The sequence below is a fragment of the Sebastes fasciatus genome, chromosome 2, assembly GCF_043250625.1.
Source record: "Sebastes fasciatus isolate fSebFas1 chromosome 2, fSebFas1.pri, whole genome shotgun sequence".
NCBI lineage: Eukaryota > Metazoa > Chordata > Actinopteri > Perciformes > Sebastidae > Sebastes > Sebastes fasciatus.
This window is the reverse complement of record NC_133796.1, coordinates 12,763,732-12,788,744: the sequence shown is the minus strand read 5'-3', so window position 1 is coordinate 12,788,744 and position 25,013 is coordinate 12,763,732. Positions and strand designations below refer to the sequence as shown.

The 25,013-nt window shown below is 41.2% G+C and overlaps 1 protein-coding gene across 2 annotated transcripts in view; it reads left to right on the top strand.

Moving 5' to 3' along the window:
* The window catches only part of tox3 (TOX high mobility group box family member 3), a 45,353-nt gene that overhangs the window by 4,864 nt on the left and 15,476 nt on the right, over positions 1–25,013 (top strand). For both annotated transcript variants that reach the window (XM_074610145.1, XM_074610153.1), the window contains exon 2: positions 21,224–21,289. In XM_074610145.1, the coding sequence (XP_074466246.1) occupies positions 21,224–21,289 (66 nt within the window). The remainder of the gene's footprint in view (positions 1–21,223; positions 21,290–25,013) is intronic.

Here is a 25,013-nt window from a genome sequence, read left to right as displayed (position 1 = left end):
ACCATGGTAACCACGGTTGTCGCCAAATCAACCAGGTCTAAATTTGAAGGATCACAACTTTAAGTACTTTATAATAAGACAAATCCTCTATCGCTTTCTGCACATAGTCTACTTTTTTCCTTTTTAAACTGAAAACTCTCCTGAGAATTTATTCAACATTTACTTTGTATTTTATCATCTGCTCACGTATGGTATGAAAGACTGACTGTGCTGTAAAAACAATAATTAGGAAGTTGTTCCGACTGTTAGACCCAACTTGATGATGTAGGGCTGCAGCTGCAATTATCATTTTATTGAGCCTGTAGAATGTGGTGAAGTAGGTGAAACAGAAGCCTGCTCAAGGTACACGTGTGCCCTACTGACCCATGCATATGTGGGGGAAACTAAAAGACTTAAAGAACTGAGAGAAAGACCTTAGTGTACGTCTACAGCAACAAACCTCGGGGCTATAACCTCTTATTGTGTTTAAACCATAGTGGACCAGGCCTCTTTTGTCTCTGCTGTCCTCTCTGCTTCAGCGGGAGGGAAGGGGTTAACTCTCTGCTCAACCGGGGGGCCTTGTGCATCTCTCCAGTGTACACAGCTGGTGCCATTTCATCACACACATTCTAAACATATCCAAACACAGCTTTAAATGTGTGTGTGTGTGTGTGTGTGTGTGCGCGCTGATACTGTGTGTGTGTGTGTATTGGGGGGTGGGGGTGTAACCTCAGAGGCTGTCTGCTTTGTCAAACTCAGCAGTTGATGGATATGACTTCAAGGTGCATGTTAAATGTTTAAAACGTCCAAGAAGTGAATAGCCGATGTGTTTTGCTGAGTCTTTTTAATTGTAGCTTGTCAGGAGACGTAGTTCAACAGATTTATTAAACACCTAATTTTCCCTGCTGAGATTAGACGGTGTTATTTTTAGTCCGCCTGCTCGAAGACACACTGTACTTGGTAGTTCCTGCCTCCAAGAATGACTGCTCTGTCAGACAAACTGCGCTACACGCACATGTGTCTCCACAGGGCAGATGTTAACATTTTGTTAATGCACAGCTCTACACTTCCTGCAGGATGTCTTAACGCCGAATGAAGCTGATGATAGCACACACCGACGCTATGACCTATTATTGGAAACTATGTAATGTTTATGAAAACTGACTTTTTAAGGGTGCACAATGATTGTTTCTGAAGAAGCAACCCAAACTAGAGCTCACAGACTTGTATTAAACTGAGCCTCCTGCAGCTGTCACTCTTTATTCTGTCGATCACGTTGAGATGTTGACATATGGCACATATGCACACACACACACCGAGTTTGTTTCTGTTCATTTCAACTTGTTTTACTAGTATAATCTGCTGATCTGAACCAACAGTCTGAACCTGTGGGAAACATAAGACCAGGTTGTCTGCTTTGTTTATGAGGTGGATATGAGAAAGGCTCTGAAATGTTAGACAGACATAGACCATTACCCAGATCAGCACTCGTAAAGACTTTCTGTAATCCTGCCATCACTGCTCATAAATCCACTTCATTACATCCCCGTGTACATTACTCAGCGCGGCTCATTTAGGCAGACATCGCACTCTTAAGTTGTTTCTCAACTGCTGGGTTGTGGACCCAGCGGGCATCCCATGTCCAGACATCGCTTGTAGACGTAGAAGCTGTGATCTCATGACCAGGGACAAATCAGAGCAAGAACCCATGTTTACATGTTGAGTATCTTAAAGCAGTAGGCCAAACCATGTGTGTATAGTTTCATGTTTTTTTCCCTTTAGGATTAAAACTGGCAGTGATAGTTGCCCTATAATTTGTAGCTGCATGGCTGTTTCAGAAACATCTATTTCAGTAATACAAAGAGGATGAATCCACAGGAGAGGCACATTTGTTATTGGATTTTGATCATGTACAACATCACTACATCATCCATCAAACCATGTAAGTGCCTGAGGAAAAAAAATGTTTATTTTGACATCCAAAGTCATGAAAGAAGAGTCGTTTCTTTTTCTTCAGTTGTAGTGCTTAAAGTGTTGTCTGTACTCTACATAAACATTAACTCTCTTTCTGATCGCAATAACAAGTTTTTTTTTTCCTTATTTCTGATCATCACATTCACAGTAGAGAGTTTAGAGGCAGTACAGTACAATCTGTTACGCAAATAAAAATTGCTCCTTGCCTTCTTATTACTTTTCCCCAAAATATGTCATTATGTGATGCATCAGTATGGTGCAGCTAAAACATGACAGTAATAATTCCAATGTAGAATTTATTTTGATGGTGATTAAACCATATATTAGTGTTAATGATTATTTTCATTGTCGATCAATCTGTCGATATTTTCTCGATTAAACGATTAGTTGTTCGGTCTATAAAATGTCAGAAAATGGTAAAAAAAAAATGCCGATCAGTGTTTCCCAAAGCCCAAGATGACGTCCTCAAATGTCTTGTTTTGTCCACAACTCAAAGATGTTCAGTTTGCTGTCATAGAGGAGTAAAGAAACCAGAAAATATTCACATTTAAGAAGCTGAAATCAGAGAATTTTGCCTTTTTTATCTTAAAAAAACAATTAAGCGATTATCAAAATAGTTGGTGATTAATTTAATAGTTGACAATTGTAATTAATTAATCATTGAAGCTCCATATATAGTATGAAAAGGGAAAGTTCAAGTGCAACGTTGTTTGACACAACATAAACTTGCTTAAACTTACAAAAGCTAAGCCTACTCCAAAAACACCGATAAATAATAGTTCCACACAGAGACTGAACCGGTCAGTGAGGGAGTTGTATGATCTTAAGATAAGACGGAGATACCTCTTGACTTGAGCACCAAAAGCACTTCAGTTACTCTTATTTTGCTAAGTTGTATATATGTCATCGACATGAAAAATAGTAAATCTACTGTTTGGGTTAGTTTATCCTGTAAGGTCAAAGGTCAAATGAACCTTCTGAAGTTTGTGTGCGAGTTTGAAGGAGTCTTCTGATATCTGTGTAAATACTGTGCCCCTTTGAATCAAAGCAGCAGCCCCCACAAAATATATATATATATCTTTTTTTCCACCATGATAAACTGATTTAATCTGGTTTTGGCTCACTACATCTTTGACAGCCTCAACCTTGCTGACTTATTAAAAGGAAGGGGAAAAACTCCCCGCGCCCCCAGAAAACTGCTTTTACCGCGAATTAAATAGTTTTCAAAAGGACCAGTCAATCACTTCTGGTTGGCTGATTCAATAAGCGTTGTGTCCCTTTAGTGGTTAGCCTCGCTGTTAAGACACATTAATTTTTAAAGCTTTCCAGAGAGGCAGCCATTCCATGTTTCATAGATCTAATGTCCAATTCTCTTAATGGGCTCACAGACTGTATCAAAACATTCAGCTGTTTCACTTTTTAACTTCACTTGCTTGACTTCAGCTCTTTTTCAAGGAGCATAGGCCACTGACAAATGGGTAATATTTTCTAGGCTGGACTAGTTGAATTCATTGCTGCCATCTCTGTATTAGACTTCTCTCCTGCTGTTTACTTTTAAATCAGCTTCCAATCAGGTTAATGCAGAATATCCAATTTTCAAAGTGTAGATATTATTCCCCGTAACACATAAATTAGTCCTGTCAACCAAACAAGAGTTATTGTCTGGGTGTAGGATTTCTCTCTATACTCCAATTTAGCTGTGACCACTCTGACTAAAGCAGTCTACTCACAGAAATATTAGTCACTGCTCCGGCAAATGTTCATGTATCAGGTTGAATGTGAATATATTTCTCATTAGAGGTGTATGGGGCTGCAGGTGTGTGTAGTATTACACATCACGCAGTGTGATTAATCCACCCTTTTTCACCTGCCCCCCCCTCCTAACGTGACACATTCCCATAATGCAGCGTGTTACCGGGTTGCATTAAAAGGACTGACAATAGTAGCAGGTGTGCAAATATCCCTCAGACCCGCTGAACAAAGAGCTTAAATAATGGGGGTAAATAAAAGTCGTATTTGAATGGTCAACTAGATGGCACGTCGGAGCCAATTGACGCAGAGTTCAAGAAAGACTAACTTTAAATACGACCTGTTTATCACACAGCAAAACATGAAAGCGTCACTTTAAAAATGTAGCTTTAGTTTAGTTCCCTTTTTTGCTTGATTCTGTTAATGCTGGCAATCCTTCTCAAACATAACGTCTGTTTGTGGCAGTTGGATAATGTTAATGTCTATCTCAGCAGTTACTCTACCATAGCAATAATACCGCAGCCTATAAACCCACCCCTCCTCCACCCTAAATGAGCTTTAATAGTCTCCTAGAATTGGAAAACTGCCGTCTCACCCTGCCACAGTTTGATTTGGATATTTCATATACATGCATTAGATATTTTCTGGCATGTATAGTTTTGTCTTTTGCCATAATTCATGTTCACGGTGATATCAGGATCTCAGTATACAGTGCTCTGATAGAGGATTGTCTCGCTGTACCGTAAAGTCCCACAGGAGAATAAGACAGCTGTTCTTAGAAGAATATGTTTGCCCTTTATGTCTTCCCTCCCTATACTTTGGCAGACATTTCTTCCATCCTTCTCTATCCATCGTAGACAGCAAGTTCATGTAAAGAGGCCCTTCTGCAAGCAATTAAACAACAACTACCTTATGTTTTTCTTTGTATTTCCACCCTCTAATCTACTGTCTTTGTTTCGCTCCTGTTGAGTCACTAATTTAGCGCATGTTTTTGCAATTTCTACAGACATTTTTACACTTTCTCACTTTAAAGAACTTGTCTTTATGCAGACTGGAAACGTGACTTAAAGGCACAGTGTGTAGGATTTGGCGGCATCTTGTGTTGCATATTGCAACCAACTGAGTACCCCTCCACTCATCCATTTCCAAGACTGCAGTAACGTGAGCTGCAGAGTGCAAAACCATACCGTACCTTACCGTAATAACACTACTTTAGGAGCAACGGAAGTCAGACGGCTGGCGGTACCACAGTTTTGCACTCTGCGGCACACGTTACCGCAGTTTTATGAGCGTGTCGAAGAACTACGGTGGCCTTCAGGTAACGTAACAACGCGAAAGGCTCTTTCTAGAGCCAGGGTTTGTTTTGTTTGTTCTGGCTACTGTAGAAACATGGCGGACCACCAAAACGCCAAAATATATGTTATCAAGAGCTCGTTATCCTTAGAACATTTTTAAAATGAAATTATCATCATATTTAATTCATGATGTCTAATTATCTTTTGATATGTTTAGATATTCTTTCTTTTTTTCTGTACTGTTTTTTAATGTATTTTATTGGATTGTTTTCCACTGTTTGGTTAGTTTTTTGCTCATTTTGTGTGCTTCTTGTTGTTGTTTAACTTTTGTTGTATTTTTTGAAAATTGTTAGTTTAGATCTTACTTCCTTTTTTGTTATTGTTTTTTCTCTCTCCTGGGGTTGGGGGGGAAGTCCTTTGTATAAGCCTGTGGCTTCTTGACCTCTCCTGACACATTTCTTGTTTTCGGACTCCGTAAAAACAACCTACTCCCTATGTAGATATGAAGGGCTCATTCTAAACTAACGAAAACACAACGATTCTTAATTTAAGGTGATTATACACTAATGAAAACATAGTTATGGATATTATATTCCATTTCTGCTAATAGATCCCCTTGAATGTTACACACTGTACCTTTAAATCATGAGACAGGACGCACTGATCTTTTCCAATATCAATCTTAGATCATAATCTTTTCCTAACCCTCAACCACGAGCTTTGCGTTGCCTAAACATAACCACAAAGATGTTAATCATGCTTTAGTTGCCAGGACCTGATCCTGTAGGGAAGACAAATCAGAGATGTTCTGCACAAAACATTGTCGACTCATTACATCACTCTTACATCATTCTTTTGGCTGTAATTGCCCAACAATTATCTTGATTTGAATGAGCAAAGCTCTCAACATGTTACTGAAGTATCACCGCTTTGAGGATTCTTTATGTCAGATTTCCAGTTAGATGAAAATCAGGCAGTATTCATGAATCAGTCTGGTTTTAATTCAGTTGCATGATCAAAAGGAACAATGGACATGGCCTCCAGCCTTATATTAAAGGTCCGGTCCCTGGGATCATGAATGGGGTCCATGAAATTCTTGAGCCGACTTCAGATATTTTTGGGGAGTTGAAGTCGCGGCTCATTCACAGCATGTCCTTGTTTATTGTGATATGTGTGTGTGTTGCTGCTGGCTCGTGCACTCTCACATGTGGTCGTAGTGCGGGATGGCAGAAGTAGAAACAGGATTAAGGTCTGTGAGGCCTCAGCCTTGGCAGGATTTCCCCTCCCGCTGGACGGCCACTGACGATTCTTTCAAATGACATTCCTTCCAAGGAAGCTGATCTAGTTCTTCATCTTTGGAGGTTCTGACTCACGGTGTAACTTTTCAAATACCTGCACAGCCTAGGGAACAGGGATTTCTCCCTTTTTTTTTCATAGGCTTCACAACAGTTGTGTCTCTCCCACTGATAAACAAGAAGAGAAGCTGAATGATTACACTGTTTCAAAGGCATTACAGGCAGCTGATTAAAGTGTGAGGTCGGAGTTAGCCAAGGTTAACCGTCCATAATGAAACACTTTGAAAATAATGATACGCTGCATGGTTTTATGAGAGCTTGTGGCTGCTCAGCTCAGCAGTGTTGACCTTCAGCAGTTCTACCAGCTAATCGTAGCGATCCTGCAGCACCCCTGTAGTGTCGAGACTTCATTACCTTCTGATACGCATCTAGGAGAGCGGACCTTTTACAAGGTCTGTCTGTAACCATTCTTGTGTCACTGAGGTGGCTGACCATCTTCGCTTTCATCTTCAGCTACTGCTTTGATTTGTCAATGCGGATACATGGCACAGCAGGCCCAGATGAAGTTTTACACCACGTTTTACACTGAAGTCAATCAACTGACACTCATCCAGAGAAACTTCAATAAAATAAAAAGTGAAAGAACACCATTACACACTCAACAGCTATGGTGCTTTTGTAACCAGATTGCATAGAAAAAGATAATCGTCTGAACATTATTACATCACTTATGAGTATTTGTCATCTGTTATTGCAGCGCATGTGGCCTTTTATTACAAACAGCTGCATATTGCACACCTGGGTAGTCTGGATTATACTCCTGCCAGTACTTAAAGTTTCATATTGAAAGCTGGCTGCTGTCCACGCTATACGATTACTGAATAAGTAATACCTATCTAGAAAGAGAAACAACAATATTAGCTTTGGCTAACAAGTATAATACTTTTGGGATGTTATACACGTGAACACTGCCTGGAATATGTTGCACATTCATCTATCTGAAATGTGTTTGGCGTCTCATTACTACAGGATAAAAAAGGGATGTTTTTGTTCTTATGAATCACTGTACAGTACCTGTATTTTTTTTTTTTTTTATGGGGTTCATTGTTTTGCCTTGTGCATTAATATGTCTAACTAGGGCTGCTCGACTATGTCCAATCATAATCATGATTCATTTGGTCGATATTGAGATCAAAATTACTCATTGACTTTGGAAACATCATGCATTTAGAAAGAACATTTTGTACATATTAAAGTTAGATGCATCAATGTGGTGCATTTTGAGAGCAAAATTAAGAGGCTAGATCTATGAAGAATTTTGTGCTCTTGTAAACAATTTAATCATAAATACATTGGTTGTATAAATATGAATGGTGATGACACGGTAAAAAAGTCACACCCACAAAGCAACGAGACGGGGTCCGACATCGCCACACTAGGGACAGTCCGCCCCGGTTGATAGTCGCGCCAGGAGCTTGCAGCTCCGCCCCTCCTCGCAGGGAGAGATGGCGCAGCGAGCACTAAGCGGCGAGGTCTAGGTGAGGGGTGCTGTAAAGTGCCATCTTGACCCCGGGCCTTTCCAAGCCGACCAAGAAGTGGTTGCGGTGCACCACCATGGAGGAAATGCACCCACCAAGAGCCGGTTGCGGTACACCACCACGGAGGAAATGCGCCCAGCGAGGGGCAGCCAGCACCAGGGAGAGTTCCCACGAGATGATCTTCCACACCGAGCGGCCGTCCCTGACCTGCCAAGCGGGTCAAAAGCGCACTGCTGTTAAAGAAAGGGGTGCACTGGATTTATAACACAAGACAAAACAAGAGCGTTGTTGCGAAACTTAACGCCGAACAATATTCGTTTTATCTCGATTATCTTGTTTTCATAATCGTTGGAAGCCAAAATCGTAATTGAAGATGAAATTCGATTAATTGCACAGCCCTATGCTTAACCATAAAATCAGTATTAAAATGGTGTGTAAATATCATACTCCGATGACTGAGAGGCATATTGATAATTTACAAATATGTACGCTTTAGGAATTGTGTTAAACTGCCACAATGTTTGCTGATAATTACTGATCTAACAGCCAGTAAATGGTGTTTGAGTACAATTGCTATTGAAATGGCATCCCATAGTGTTGTGCAAATTAGTACTGTATTTACAAGTAATTTGCTGGTTTGTGCTATTTGCTGCTGTATGGAGGGGTGAGTATGGGGGATGCATCCATCATCCTGTTGGCATGCTGAATACACTGAGGCACATTCCTATCAGCTTTTGTTGATTTAGTAGTGAATTGTCACCAAATTTAGCTGAACATGTATCAACATGTTCCCAGTAAGATTCCCAATTTACCCAGTCCTAACATAGTCACTAGTTTATGTTTGATTGGTGTGAGGTGATGAGAGATGACGTGTAAAGAGACAACTCTATGTTCAGCTTCACTATTGATGTTGTCAGAAGAATACATTCCTAACAGGAACTAATTAACAAATAAGAATAATTGCCCGCTTCTTTCATTCATCACCACAGTCTCTCATAACAGGCAAGCTTCAAGCAGGAACAACAAAGTAGTACATAAATCAAAGTAGTTTCCTTTGCCAAGCCAGAACCCCTTGGGAGGTACCTCGGTGCTTAATTAAAATCCAGAAGGATCATGTTTTAAGTGTAGGTGAGCGAGCACTGAATAACAATGACAAATCATGCCCCGGAGCATTAGTGGTGCGTTCTGGAAAAGAATAACAGCATCTCTCTTTTTTTTCTGTACAATATAAATGAGATTTAATTTGAAAGAAAGCTTTTTTCAGTGCATTGTGGCTCAAGGACTGTGGTAAATATAGCCTTTTCTGGCTTCAGAACCTGCCAAAATCAGCATTGACATATTAATCTCGTAATTACCCGTACAGGATTATAATGAAACAGCTCATTATTAAGCATTATTTGATGCCTTTCATCCCTTCTTTAAGCCTCGCAATCCCTCTAATTCACATATGTGCCAGCTACAGAATATAACCATACTTATACTATACTATATACTCTCTCTCTCTTTCTCTCTCACTATCTATCTATATATGACCAAGATTACATCCTCAAATGTCTTGTTTTGTTCATCACAACTCAAAGACATTCAGTTTACTGTCATAGAGGAGTAAATAAACCAGAAAATATTCACATTTAAGAAGCTGGAATCGCATAATTTTGATTTAATAGTTGACAATTAATTGATTAATCGTTGTAGCTCTGTAGTCTTTGATTTGTAACAGGGACTCTCACTTCAATAAAAGACTGCATATGGCTAGTACAAAATAAGTTGATATGATAATGGGTTGCTTTGGTTGGTAAAATAACTCTTAAAAACAGAATCCTCCCTCCAAAGAGATCTAAAAGACACCAAATGATAAAATTCAGGTATAGCATTTTAAGCTTTCATATATTGTAATACAAAATTAGTAGTGCACACAGACATTTGCATGAACATTGTGTTTAGCCTATCGTGGTATGTCAGAGGCCACGGTGGCAGTCCTCTGGGCCATTGTTGTCCCTGATCTTTGAGTTTCTAGATCTGACAGTTCTGCGGTGACCAGGCCATCTAACACCGACTGGTCTCTGGGCTACAGCCAGAGACACTTTGGTAAATCATCAAACGAAACACGATGTGGAATCACATTTTCAAGGGCCAGCAATCGAAAATATGAACTGTCCTACATACTGCTGTTTCTGCAAGCGTCATAATTCTGATGTGCACTGGTTCTTAGGAGAGGCTAAAAAAAGAAAAGTACATTAAAAAGAGGAATGTGTGTAGTTATCAGCAGAAAGAGAAAACCTCTCCCAAGTCAAATCCGCTCAATTACAGAACTCTGGAGAGCTATCCCCAAGCAACCCTTCCATTGGCTAATCAGTCACAGCAAATTGCAGTGGTGGATATTTCAGACTCGACAGATTTGAATAAAGACATCATGATTATTTCACTGTTGTACAGTTCCCTCGAATAATTTTAGAGGCGTTCAGCTGGAGCCAGCATAAACTGCATAACTCCTGATTTAAGACGAGGAAGGAAGTCGAGGGAGAAAAGCAAACACAAGGGCTGTCGGTCAATGTGGCAAGCTAATTGGGTCGATCTCTTTAGCAAAGACGAATGAATAGATTAACTCTCCCTATGTGTCCAGTGAATCTCCCCCTCTGGCTCCAGGTGAATTAGCTGATGACAAGTTGACGGTGGGAATTCTGTTCCTCACTCCGACGAACAGCTGCAGTCAGTATTTCCGGCATTGCGCCCCCTTTTGAAATCACTCATATTGCCATTACAAGCTTTGTTTATGTATTGATTAATTGGATCAATCATGGATCTTTTACAAGGCGGCAGCCTCCGGTTCTGAAAAGTGAAGCCAATGCGGAAGAGACTTAAACTTGCATTCTTTCTAATAGCCAGCAGGGGGCGACACCTCTGGTTGCAAAAAGAAGTCTGATTGTATAGAAGTCTATGAGAAAAAGACCCTACTTCTCACTTGATTTATTACCTCGGTAAACATTATAAACACGAGTTTATGGTCTTAATCGCTAGTTTCAAGTCTTCTTCAATACAGCATGATGTTCATTTAGTAAATTATGGTCCCCATTTACCACAATTACCACGGTGTTTTCCAATCTGGGAGTTGTCTGTGTTTTCGTGTTACAACTTTAACCCTTTCACAGTGTGTTTTCAGTTTGTGAAAGTTAATTATAACCAATTTGCTCGCCTAAAAATGTCTTAGCATTCAGTTGTACTTTGCTCCACTCTCTCATGTCACTTATGGTTGCCAAAAACCAAAATGGCGATGGACAAAATGCCGAACTCGAGGCTTCAAAACCATAGTCCAAAAACCAATGGGTAACGTCACCGAGACTATGTCCACTTCTGCATATAAACATCACGATACCAGGCAATTTGGGCTACAATATCACACGTTCTGATGCTCTGTGTAGACTATATATACTGGTAGGGAATTGGAGAAGCGGGTCAAACATGGGCCCTAATGAAGACAAATGAAGAGTGATTGGAAAACATGTGCAGGGGAAGGTGTGAGCGCAGAGCAGACTGTGCGCTGCTCTCATTTATTTTGGTGGAGAAACTCACAGCATGGTTCTAAAATAGAGGTCAAGGCTCAAATACAGAAAATGTCAGTGACCCCCTTTTTTTTTTAGCTGCCTACACTGGAGAAATGGGATAAAAGTGCTCAGAGGGAGCTGTGGCAAAAGGAGGAAATCAATACAGCTGTAAAGAGGGGTACAAATACAACATCTATGGTTATTTTAAATTTTAAAAAGGGACATATTTAGGGTTATTTTCTTGTACACTTTCATGTGCAGTTATGTTGGAGGAACACGTATACAGGACAACAAGAATTACTCATCTTTTTTTCAACTGCAGTGTATAAAATGTACTTGCAAGTGTAATACTTGTGTGACAAATGGATTTTCACTAGTTTGCCTGATAGCAGCAGTAGGGAAATTCAGCCTGGAGAAGATGTTTGCATTTGATTGGCCGCACACTGACAAAGTGTCATCAACAGAGAAGATTTTTGCATAAAGCTTTTCCTACTTTGTTTCCCCATGTGTGAACACTTTGCTAACTTACCTTGTTCTCTTAAAAAAAGCAGCGCTTCAATACACAGCATGTGTGCCTTTGATCTCCAACCTGTCATTTCACACAGAGGAAAGGAATCAGTTTTTTTGCGTTATGACTAAAAGATGTGTAGTGTGTCTTTGTTCTGGATCTCTTTAAATGTCAGCGCAATGATATGGAATCAGAGTTGAAGCTTAGTGTTTGTAATTATTCAAAGCCGGTATCTTAATCTCGCGCTGCTTTTGAAGTAGGAAATGTTAAAGTGACATTTTGAGTTTAAATACTGTTAAAAACATTAGTGAAGCACTTAGCCTGATGGTTGCTGTCACAAGAAAAACAATGTCTGCGACTCAACAGCCGTCAGGTTTGCTAATGATGTCCTGGTGTGCTGTCAATCCACCAGATGAACGGACAATAGTGTGCCAAGAAGAAAATGCTTGAAATAGCTAATTGCTTCTAAGAGCCCGCTCAACCATTCTGTAACTACTATGTGTTCACAGATGTCTTTTCCAGCTGCTATTTCATTATGGAACTCAAAGACATTACAGGCGCAATGCACTGGCTTTCTTTATGAGCCTTTGTTGTAGCACATCAAGTCATAATGATTATAGATACATTATTGCAACCACGGGGGGAGGGGGAAAAGGCACCTGCAGAAACGGCACAAAAACACAACATCTATATGTGTGCATCTTCATTATTTCACCTAAGATACCCCCCCCCCCCCCCCCCCCCCCCCCCCCCCCCCCAATTAATCGTCAATCTCTGCCAACTTGTTGATTGTCAGTTTTGAGACACATTTCTGGAGACGAGCCCGAGAGTATTTGCAGCCGGACCTCTGTCGGTAGCGCCAAGCAACACAGCCACAAATTGGAATGTGGTACAGCTCTGGGAAAGCAGCCAAGATTTAAATTAGACAATAACCTCTGCTCTCTCTATATTGCCTCTCTTTTCCAGCTGCAGGCCTAGCCATTTGTTTAATACAGTCAGCCCTGTAGTATATAATAGACTGATATATGAGTCACCGCTCAGCAGTTTGTGTTTTTCAGATTTATAGAGATTGAACAACTGTTCGGTTTGTGCTTACTGTGGGCTTATGTTATGAATAACAGAAAAGACACAGGTCGCACACCAACGTGGAAGGTATTGCGACCGTGCGAACCTATGACCGGACTTAAGAATTCCGATCAGCAAGTTACTGGAAGATATAAAACTTTGGATCAAACAGCCAACTGGCAGAATTCATTTAACTGTGTAACTGTAAAGTAAGTTGTAAGGACTTCTGAGGAGTTAAATTTTGATATCATTGAACTTGAAAGTTAGGGAAACAAAACCAAGCTAGCCACTATAGGCCAAGTTGGCCACAAGGATGCTATACTATGGGGATATCACAAGAACAGATACTTCAGTCGACCGGGGATCAGGGCTCGAGACCAACAGCGTCCCGTAGTCCCGGGGACGATAGAAAATGTGTTTGGGACGCAGTAAACTCACTATGGATGCACACTATTTTTTTCCTGATCACGCTACATTGCGAACAACAAATCTGTTTTGAAATAGTATCTTATAGCTTTTAGCTGTTAGCTCGGTGCAGGACTGTGCTGCGTTTTGGATGCTAGCAGCTCACGTTAACTAGCTCTCGTCCTGCCGACTTCAACTAAGGAGCTGCCATCGATTACATTACATACATTATGATGCATTCAGGCTCTATTCAGCAAAAATGATTTTGGTTGAAAGTAAATTCTAACGTTATCATGATGTGTTCACATGTAATCTTGTGTAATGTAGTCTTAGGCGAGAACCTTGAGTAAATACAGATGTATGAGGGAGATTTTTTCACAGCAAAATAAAATAGATAATTGAGAGGGAATTATGATCTCTTAAATTTCCTGACAAAAACACAGTATGCAAAAGGTAATAAAGGAGTGAATGTTGAAAGGATTTATTGTTTTACTTTTGTTTTTTACCATGGTATTGAGAATCATGGAATTTCACTGGTATTGGTATTGACTACTAAATTTCTAGTATCGTGACATCCCTACTATACTATGCATTAAGGCCTTTACCGATTTGAATATCTTGATGTTTTTGCTTTCAATACTTTGATTTAAATACGTGTTATCTTACCCATTTAGCCCATATGTTTCCCTCTTCTGTCATTACTAGATAAGAAATAGAGGATTGTGTTGAGTCCACCACTAAAAGCTCTTGACTGTGCACATTCCCAAAGCCGGTTATAATGAGTGTATTAGCCAGTAACGGCAGTACAGGGAATAGAAAATGCATCTGTGCTGCTAGAGCAATAAGAGAGGACTCAAATCCCAGCAGCTTTCAATGGAGCTTTATGTGAATCCAAGTACCAGCTCATAGCTGTCCGGCAAATCAAGAGAGGCACAACCATCACCATTAGCGGCACCAGAAACAAACCCATTTCCAGTGTCTGAAAGCTGTTTTGCTCCTGTATGACATTTAACCATGTCATTTTAAGTTATTAGCCTCCTTAACCCCACAGCAGCGTCTTGCTCTGTAGTGAAGAACGGCAAGCAGCGCAGAGTGAGCTTTGGTTAAAATCCACACCTCTGATACCATCTTGAGTTGGAGTTGCTTCAAAGCTGCAGAGAGTAAACAGCCCTGAGACATGGCTTAGCAGCAAAAGCAAGACAACACCACCAAGCCGAGCCTTTCTCATGTTGCTTCCTCAAGAGCTGTGTGTCCACGCAACAGCAGCCATTGTGAGAATGCTACACCATGTTTCTGAGGCCCTCTCCATTGCCTAAGCTCCTTTGTGGCCGTGGGCCAATGGCTTTGCGCCCCGCCAGATCAAAGATGGAACCCCATTTAGCTCGCGCTTTCTTTTAGGATTTGCTCTTGAGAGTACAGAGCAGACTTCAACAGCTAGAAAAAAAAAAACGGGATGTTGGATGTTGACCTGCAAAGAATTGAGACTTCTGGGCTCAGGCTATGGATCCATTATGACAAATGCTAAGACCAGCTTTGTTTTGGCAGCATTTTCAAGTCCTAGGCCTTAGAGAAAACATAGCTATGGTGAACCTCAGTGTATTTTAGCTCCATTGTGTAACGTGGTGTTGGATGTGGCCATGCTACAAACGTATGGTGTTACTGTACTGTCACTGTTTACTCTTAAAATCAACTTTTACACATCAAACTTGATGACAGAGAAGCCTAGAATGTTACCATTATTTTATTTTTTAAATGTCAATGATAAAAAACTAGGGGAGTGTTATTATTATTCTTAACCACATTAGCGGTGTGGCCCTAGTGATGGGGGTGTCGGTCTATCAGTTGGTCCACCACTTTGGTCTACTGTAGATGGAAATAGCTCTATTCCCAAAAACTATTGGATGGATTGCATGCATTTTTTTACATGCGTTCGTGGTCAAACATGACCTGCTAAACGTCAGCATGTGTTTCGATGGTGAGCATGTCAGGATTCAGCTCAAAGCACTGTTGTGCCCAAGTACAGCCTCACAGAGCTGCTACTATGGCTGTAATTGTGCTTCTAAATTGGGAGACCCATTATTATATTACAGTATATAGCTGAACATCCCAAAAAGACTTTGCCATTGTGTTTTCTTTCATTCAATGCAGTAGCCAAAGTGGTCAAACATGGGTGAAAGAGTGTTTGAAAAAGTGTACAGCATGTGTTTAAACTTGTTATAAAATACGAGTGGATTCCGACAACACAGTGTGTGCCAGACAGAAGACTTTTCTATGATTGACAGCTTTTTCTGCCTGAACTAATTTATGTACTGACGCAGTAAACTCAAATAATCTCATTCTCAAAATACTTAAAAAGAAATGCAAAGATCTTAGAAATGCTGTTTCACCCTGGTCTGTTTGAGTCTCCATGTTATCACTCTTGTACACTGCGTCTGTGCTGAATATAAATTTAGCCCCGAGGAATATGCTGAACGCACCAACTATAGTTTGCCTTTTACTGTCTTTCAACACTGCCATAATGACTGGGTAGCTCGAAAAAAAGCATAATACATATTTGCTGAGCTGTGAAATCGCTTTAAGTTTTTCCTTTATTTTGATAGTTAAGCTTGTCATTTTGGTTGGATATGCAAACTTAGTTTCATGCTCTGTGACTGTACCATGAGGAGTAATTTGAAGAACAGAAGCTGTGCTTCTTTTTTGGTTTGCACATGACAACCTCCAACTATAACTTCTTGCTGACATATTTTAGAGACCTTAGTGATGACATCTTCCAAAGTTAAAGGTCCAAATTCCAACCTGAATTTCCTAAATGTTTGACACACTCTGATCTAATAAAAGGTAGCGTACTGTTAGAGCTGATTCCCCATCATTCTTCTTGTAGGAAACATGGCCTTTTGTGGCAGGTTTGATATCTCCGCAAGGGTTTAAACTGTTCCTCCAGGTCTATGTTTAGTAAAGCAAAGCAAGCTGTGATGACACTAGTTCAGGCCACAGCGGTCAGTGTGGTGTGAGAGAGGAGATACTCAGCACACAGCCTGAACAAAACTGTCATCAGCTTGATTCAGAACCCAGATAAGACCCAGACTTTTTCTCACGCCGGATCCTCTGCACTGCTGTGGTGGTACTCACGCTGCGAGGCAGAGGAAGAGTGAGATGCTTACAATGAACTTCCCCTCAATTCTACCTTAGGTAGTTGAGGACTGGCAGTCCTAATGGCGGAAGACAGTGCCGGGCTGAGGGGAGTAATGATTTTAGCTTTAAACTGAATTACCGATCGATTCGGCGTGCAGATCAGAACACAGGTTGCGAGCCGACTGCGTGGACATGCTGTGTTGCGGAGTCGCTTTACAAATTGACTGCTGCACACATAGGAGGAAATATATCTATATATGTCGGCTCTGCGCTGCATGCGCGACGGCCCGCTGGGCGTGAATAGGCCTTGTGATCACCAGAGAGTCAGCAGCTGCAGAGTGTTTATGCTGAATTGGGTTGTAAATGAGCATGTATTTTGTGAGGAGGACCTCGGGAATCAGAAGATAACTTTTTTCCAGAGGCTATACAACACAGGGCCAGACCAGGTTTGCACAGGAAAGGAAACAGCGCTGCTCTTTTGAGTCTCCGATTCACCGAACGAGAGGCCTGGTGGCGGGCCAAGCTTTAAAGGAAATTGCATGAAATAATACATAGCAAATTACAGCGGGTTTCTCAGGATTGGAGGTTGAGTTTTAACTGTGGTGTTTTTCGCTGTGTTTTATGGAGACCACTGGAGAACATATTAGCACAAGTGTCATGTTCCAGAGAACACATGCTAGGCTGTGATTACTGAGCTCAAGCTGAACTGTAAAATCGCTTGTCAGCAGTTGATATGTTTCTGGAAAAGCCTGGGCTCTTGATTGAATTAGTTTGGTGGTTTTCAGTGGGGAGGAAGAATGCGTCCAATTGGGTTACCTGCTGACAGACATTGTGACTTTTTCGATCGTACATTAAAACCAAGGAACCGTCTTCTGAAGGTGATTCCATTTTCATTTATTTTTTATGGTAAAATGCTAAGTCATCTTGCATCTTTTCGCAGCCTTTCTTTATCTGTTAATCACCGTTGACAAAGCAGTATTCAATGCTCAGATGCGGCACGGGCTAGTGCATGTTTATTTTCCATTTGTATGCATGCAGAGATGGCAGCTGTGCTATCAGAGGCTCTTCAGCCGTGTATTCTGTGGGTCTTGGTTGTCCAGTTCATGTTTACTGATAGGATCTGCGTGGTTACTCCATCATATTGAGGGTGAGGCGGGGTCACGTTGTTGCAATATTGTGTTCACCCTGAGGTTGAAATAATTTTGTTTGCTATAATAGCTGTAAAACACCTTATTTCCCACTGGACATTCTTTCATACAAATATTCCTGCACTGGGATTTAAAATGTAGGGGGGGTGGGGGAGAGATCAAGCTTCAAAATTACACTCGCTTCAGTCAGAAAAATCAAAAACAAGCATGCTGATGTTTGTTGTTTAGAATCTGATTGTCACGGTTTTGTCTGATAATGAATAACTGAAGCGTTCACACTGATTCAAAGAATATCCTTGACGCATTATCTTGACTTAGAATAAAAAGAAAGGCGGTAACTGTGCATTTACAGAAATTCATATTCATCCCATTCACTGCGAGGTTGCTTGGTTTTCTGTCTGCCTGCGATCATGCAGACAGTGGAGTCTTTTCACGTTAGGATCAGGGCCCGTGTAAGCTCTTAATTCTCTCCTGTTAAACAGTTATTGAAGAAATGTGCTGCTGGTGCAGAAGGAGAAATAAAAACACTGAGTGCCCAGTGTTTGCTCTGCCATGTAGCCACGTCTGGCTCTGAGCGCGACTCATATTACAGAGCACCTTTAAACCGTGAATTCACTGTGTTAATAAAAGCCCTCTACCCCACAGCTACTTTAAAGCACTCTTTTTTCTATGGCTTCCCTTTGGGTTCCCTTCTAGTACTGTAGTACATGACTGCTTTTTGGAAATGTTAAGAAGTGAGATGCTGGTTTCTTGAATGCATCTAACATTACTGCCTGTCTGAGCTGCTGCTACAGTGCTTTACTAGACATTTAAGGCCAGTTTGTTTTTGTGTTTCAGGAGCTTTTATTTTTGAAAAAAGTCAAGTAATTCCATTCCCCAAGTTGTCATTTATGTTCTCTGATTCCAAAATGCTTTTCCGTGCACATTCGCGATTGTTTGGCCCCTCACATGGCAGCTCTCGTCTAACTCATCACGTCATTTTAATTACAGAGCCTTCATTGTCTGCGCTGACCCATTTTAGCTGCGTGGTCCCTCCAATCACACTTAATTTCATCTGGCGTTTGACTCAATCGTCACTGCTGCGAACATGAGCGGCAATTGCCCCCCCGCCCCTTCACAAAAAAATGAATTGGGAATAACAATAATAATCTCCACTCCCTGTTCTGGTCGTCCGCCGGGGCCTCTGGCCCGGGCTGCGCCGCAACATGGTGCAGCTTTTAATGGCGAAGATTGATACCGGTGGCTGGGGACATTTCTCTGGATGTTAGTCACAGTTCTCAGAGGAGATATGGAACTGCTCTTAAAGGGCCCTGGAAACACAATAAAACATGACTCACGGAGACAGAGAGCCAGGGGAATTTCACACCACTAATTAGCGCTTGGGTTTAACTCGATTGTGTTTTCTCTAATGGAGCTAATGCGATTCGCTTAATGTCCGTGCTTACCGTATGTATTTCCACCATACATCACAGCGTGGTGTTTGTTTTAATGACACATCACTTCCAGATTCATATACACTTGAATGCTCGTGAAGTTGTCGTCGACACGAACCAGCGATGTGCAACACGGCAGGTAATTGAGTTGAAAACGTTTGACCAAGAAGTTTGCGCCGAACCTTTTAAAAGCTACTCCGTTCACAGAAGCTTGTTTTCTTTCACGCAACAGGCAGGAAAATATACAAGCATCTATATTAAAAGTAGCATAAAGATATCAGATCTGTCTGTTTTCCTCTGGGGTTTTCCTGAATACTAAGAGAACTATTTACAAAGAAAAGCTGCTCACTCTTAAAAAAACGCATTCACACCCAGAGAGACACAGGGACAGAAGAAACAGAGACGGCACTGCACGAAGCCCTATCTCCCCCCACAATCAGAACAATGTTCCTAGTGCTTGAATAGAGAAGGATATCTCTGAGACTTCAATTTGTTATCTAAAAGAAGAAGAGGGACGGAGTAACACTTCCAAGATAAGCCCAGCGTAAGGTTAATTACCAGCCGAGTGGCTGACGTAACCCAGCCATGTCGTGTCTCAAAGTTACACACAGCTGGGAAGTGAAGGAGTGCTAGCTATTGACAGATGTTTCTCACTCGAGGTGTGTGCGTTTATACATTTGTGTGTGCATTCGTGCCAACATGCAAACCCTCCCAGTGCTCCAGTCAGATATAGTTTAGTGGGGCAGCTCCAGGTAAGTCGGCACCAGAGGCCTAGACAGCACAAACCACCTGCTTCAGCAACTGCTAGCAGAGCTGGTGGCTCCCGCTTCTCATTGGTGCGTAACACTGTTAACATTGCTGCTGATTCCCCCACTCTCTCTCCAGGGCATAGACTAATTAATGGATACCATTCGCAGTTGATTAGCAGCAGTTCTTTCGGTAATTACATTCGCATACTAACCACTCGGAAGAAAAGGAGAAGGGGAAAAAAAAACACAAAGGGCTAGAAAATATATCAATGCACTTCTCAGTTCGCTCTGATCTTAATTTGTTTCCACTATTGTTTGGCTTCTGCTCGGATAAGAAGCCATTTATTTCTCTCTCTCTCTCCCTCTCTCTCTCCGTCTATTGGAGTTCTTCGTCCCTCATAATGTTTTAAGAGAGCGACTTTGTAATAAACACACAAAAGAGATTACTGCCGAGCTTTGTTGGAAATGTGTTCTCAGTGGAACCTCGCGAAGATGCAAACGCGCTGTGACTCTCTCTCTCTCTCTCTCCTCCGTGTCGTGTAGGCTGGGCTTTTTTGCACTCCTCACTCACAGAGAGGTGCATTGTGCTCCTGGGCCCAGCTGCTAGCCCATAATTCTTCATTCTATGTCCCATTGTTCCTACCTGTCAGCATGGTTGTGTCTCCAAAGAAAGGAAGTGGCTGCCATTTTGCCAGCAGGCTATGTGTGGGTTGGGAGGGCGGGGTGTGTTGTGAAAACATGTTATTTCTTACCAAAGTGCAGGGGTTTTAATAGCTTATCAACTGTCTTACACACTAATGTGTCTTTACAGTGTGCCACCACTGGTTACTCTGTCATTACTCTCATATTAACAGGTAAATGCTTGAGTAGAATACACTTTTTTATTTGTTGCACTAAAACAGGATGGATCCAAAATACATTTATGTTTAGATCAGATGATGAGAATGGATATATGTCCATTCCCCAGCTTCAATTAACCAAAAATGTACTCCAGCCATATTAAAAACACTCTCCACCTCCTTATTTCCCCTCAGTATCTCTCCTCTCCCATAGTTTATTTGAAGTTAATAACCTGCCACAGCATCTTGATACTTGGCTTTGTGATGCAAACGTATCCTTAATTGCCATCCCATATGAGCTGAATAGCCAGACCAGATTCTCATTACCCCGGTCTGAATTGGCCTGGGCCTCTCACATGCCTCTCGTCATGTCGCAATAATGGCAGAGTGGCAGAATGCGCTCGTGCACGTAGAGAAAAGGGGGTTAACTCGGTGTGTAAACATTGGGAGCCAAGTGTTGCAATCTGTTTGAGTGACAGGTGTCCATTATGAAAGGAGAGAGCTCGAGTTGCACTGTGGATGTTATCTGGACACTAGTAGACTCATTGTGTTTTTTGTCTTTTCATTTGCAGTTCCAGAATAACAACAACTACATGAACATGGCGGAGGCGAACGGTGCCCTGCTCGCTGCTGGCGATGTGAGTATATTTTACTATGTTTGTACATTAAAAAATTCTCTTTTGAACATGGGAAAACAAACCAATGTAAACATGCTCGCAATGCAAATGCAGTGAAGTACAGAGGAGGAGAGGTTCCATAGGTTTAGAGCTGCAACGAGTATTAGATTAATGGATTCGTTGTCAACTATTAAATTAATTGCCAACTGTTTTGATATTCGATTAATCGGTTTGAGTAATTTTTTAATTTTTTCAGCTTCCTAAATATGAATATTTTCTAGTTTCTTTACTCCTCTGTGACAGAAAACTTAATATCTTTGAGTTGTGGACAAAACAAGATTACAACAAGAGACTGATTGTAATTTTTCACCATTTTCTGACATTTTATAGACCGAACAACTAATCAGTTAATCGAGAAAATAATCAACAGATTAATCGACGATGGAAATAATTGTTAGTTGCAGCCCTACATAGGTGTCATGTATATAAATGATGCTTCTCTTTTTAATATTTCTCTGTGGTTCACTATTTAAGTAACTGTAGATCGGCAAAGTTGGCAACAGTAAAAGCCAATATCTAAAGCAGAAGCCTTATATTTCACACTGTAAAGCCCTCTAAAACATCCACAATGATAAATTCCTATTTGAATTTATCCATATTTGTCATATGCAATGTTGTTTTATTGCCTGAAATGCTGCTGCCTGTCCCGAGAGCCCCAAAAGACAATAAGCTTCCAGAAAGATGAGGCTCACCCTATATTGTAACTTCTGAGAGCTGATACTGATGTGATCAGACTGTCTCGGTAAGATAAAGCAACATCCCAAGAAAGCTGAGGTTATAAAACACCTGTTTTTTTTCATCTTTTTCAAAGACATATTGAAGGAGCCCAAAGAGGTTCTGTAGTTCTGTCACTCTCTATCTGCTGGCACTTAAATAAAGTGAAATGTCACCAACAATCTGAGTGTGTGGAGCTGCTGGAATAACTCTGTGTACTGTACTGTTACATTGAAATGAAAGAGGATAATAGTTGTTTCTATATAAGCGCCTCTCTGAGCCATAGTAGTCCTAACAGTGTGCTAAATTTACTCGTTCTATTCCCCCTCCACCCACTCCGCTGCCCTGTCATTAGAGACAAGTGCACCAAAAATACCCGTCATCCTCTGTGGTTCAAACGGGCCAATCTCATCCAGTTTAGCAGGGGGAGATTGATCTGGCTTCAAAACCCACAGCAGCGCATCATTACACAGCTCCTAAATAGTGAGATAGATGTCACTGTTAACCTTATTGTTTTCACTCACGTCACTTTTGGCAGTCGGGATGCAACGGTGACATTCAAGCTCGGACGGAAGCGTTTTGATTGTGTGACCTCATGTTCATAAAGTGGCCTCTTCACAAAGCCACAGAGTGTTATGGAAGAAGTTTAATTTCCCCCCACGTTTACGCTGAGTGGGCGCATCCTCTGTATCCACTGGCTGCTGCTGCTGAGGCCCATTGCAGCGGGGACCACGCCGACACAAGCTGCTTGGAGAGCGTTCAGCCCCCAGCTGTGAGGGCCCACTGTGGCAGTCAGGGAACAGGGGGATGGGCTGGAGGGGGGGTGCTCCTTGATAAAAACAGCCTAGCTCATTTGCATTTCATCAAAAGGAACAACTGTTTCCAGTGTTAGGGCACAGATGGTATTGTGCTTAGGAGAGAGAAGAAGAAGAAGTCTTAAGCATAGGTTTTCTTTTCTTGGAGTGCCCAAAGTATTGTTTGTTGCAACCTGAGCTAAAGTAAGATTAATGCGACTTCCACTTTGAGGTTTCACACTAGCTCCACTGTAATGCTATATTAATCTGCTTAATGTGTCTGCCGTGGGCCGAGGGTACAGTGGGACAGGAAGTGTGCATTATGAAGGCTCCATGATGAACGGCTAACTTTGACAGCAGGCTAAATTTATGCCACCACATTTGGTTAGCTATTGTTTTCAAATCAAACCAGAGGGCTGTCTCGTAAAAAGATGCACCCTCTTTGTATTTTATGAAGATTCATTCCCACTTTGTGCGTAGCTACAACTCCTTCTCAAATGAGGTCTGGATTTGGGGTTTTGTAGGTTCAGTTGTTGGCATAGACTGTATATAAGAAGTTGACGTAGTCACCATGACGTCGCCCTTTCATTTGTGGACTTGTGTGGGTTTTGAAGCCTCGAGTTCGGCATTTTGGCCGTTGCCATCTTGTTTTTTTGGAACCAGAAATGACACAAGAGGGTGGATCTAAGCAAACCGAACACTGAATAAGACATTTTTAGGTGACCAAAGAGGTTATAATTAAGTTACTTGAACTGAAAACACACTGTGAAAGGGTTAAAGATAAGACGAAAACACAGACAACTCCCAGACCGATCACCATGGTAGCAACCAGTCAATCACAAGGTAGCCACATCCGAAAGCATACCTTTCTTTATCATCTATTTGACTTCAATCTGACTTCTTTTTGCAACCAGAGGAGTCGCCCCCTGCTGGCTGTTAGAAAGAATGCAAGTTTAAGGCACTTCCACATTGGCTTCACCTTTCAGAAGCAGAGGTTGCTGCCTGGTTGTTAGCAAGGGTATAGCGTTAGCTTGCATTTGTATAGTCGCACATAAATTCTCTTTTTTTTCTATTTTAAACTTCAAAATTGATCTTTCTTAGAATCACATCACTTATTGTAACAGGTTTTTCTGGTTATAGTAGGCTATTGTATCTTCCATTTTGTTCCTAGGACTGTTTGCTTCCATCTGGTGAAATTTGACTGCATGAACAACAACAGTCAACAACTTTGCAGCCCTTTTGTTTTCCAACCACCTGTTGTTTTACATGAAGAAATTGCAATGCACAATTTTTGCTAACAGCTGCCACTGTGGCCACAAATGGCAATTTAAGGATAATGGTAGTTGTTAAAACATAAAACATAGTGTAACATTAACATTAAGTAGAGTTTTATACCCTTTTCCACCAACATTTGTGTGTGTATGCAGGTTTTTTTAAACATTAAAACATTTAAACATTTTCCCACATTTAGTGGGGAAAACCCACTAAAAGTAGGCAATAGACTCCTTTCCCATTGCGAGTATGCCGTGCCGTTGCACTGGCATTTCACTTTTTTTCCCTAGAGTGTAACGTTCAATGTCACAGCCGGCCTGCACCGGAAGCAGGTTTAGTAAGCAGTGATAATGTTACGATGGTTACTTCTTGTTTTATATGTTACTTATTCAATCTTTCTTTCAAACTCTCAAACCAGAGTTGGTGATTGTTGGAACAGTGGAAAGACTAACAAAGACGGTTTTGATGAGTTTATTTTGTTTCTATTGAGTTTGAATGAAGCGTATTTCGATGATCAGCGAGGTAAAATTACTGTTGTCTGACTGGAGTCTGGTGTCTTTGAAGAGAGCATATTAATAGTATGTTTTGTACATTAATAAATTATAATAATAGTCCAAATCCTTGTCGATTTTATTAATCATATATTCACTTCAACACGTGACACATGGCTTCGCACCGGAAAAAGGGGCGAAAATTAGCCCGTCCACCCGGATGTCATGTTTCCATCACTGCTGATCGGAGCTGGAGCCGATAAATACCCGTAACTACTGTAGAGTTATTGGTCCCGGGAATGAATGCTGATTGTAACCTTTCCCACTAAAGACAAAAGCCAGATGTTAGCGGGCTTTAGTAGGTTTTTTGGTCCAGTGGAAAAGGGGATATAAAGTCAGTGAACTGAACCTATC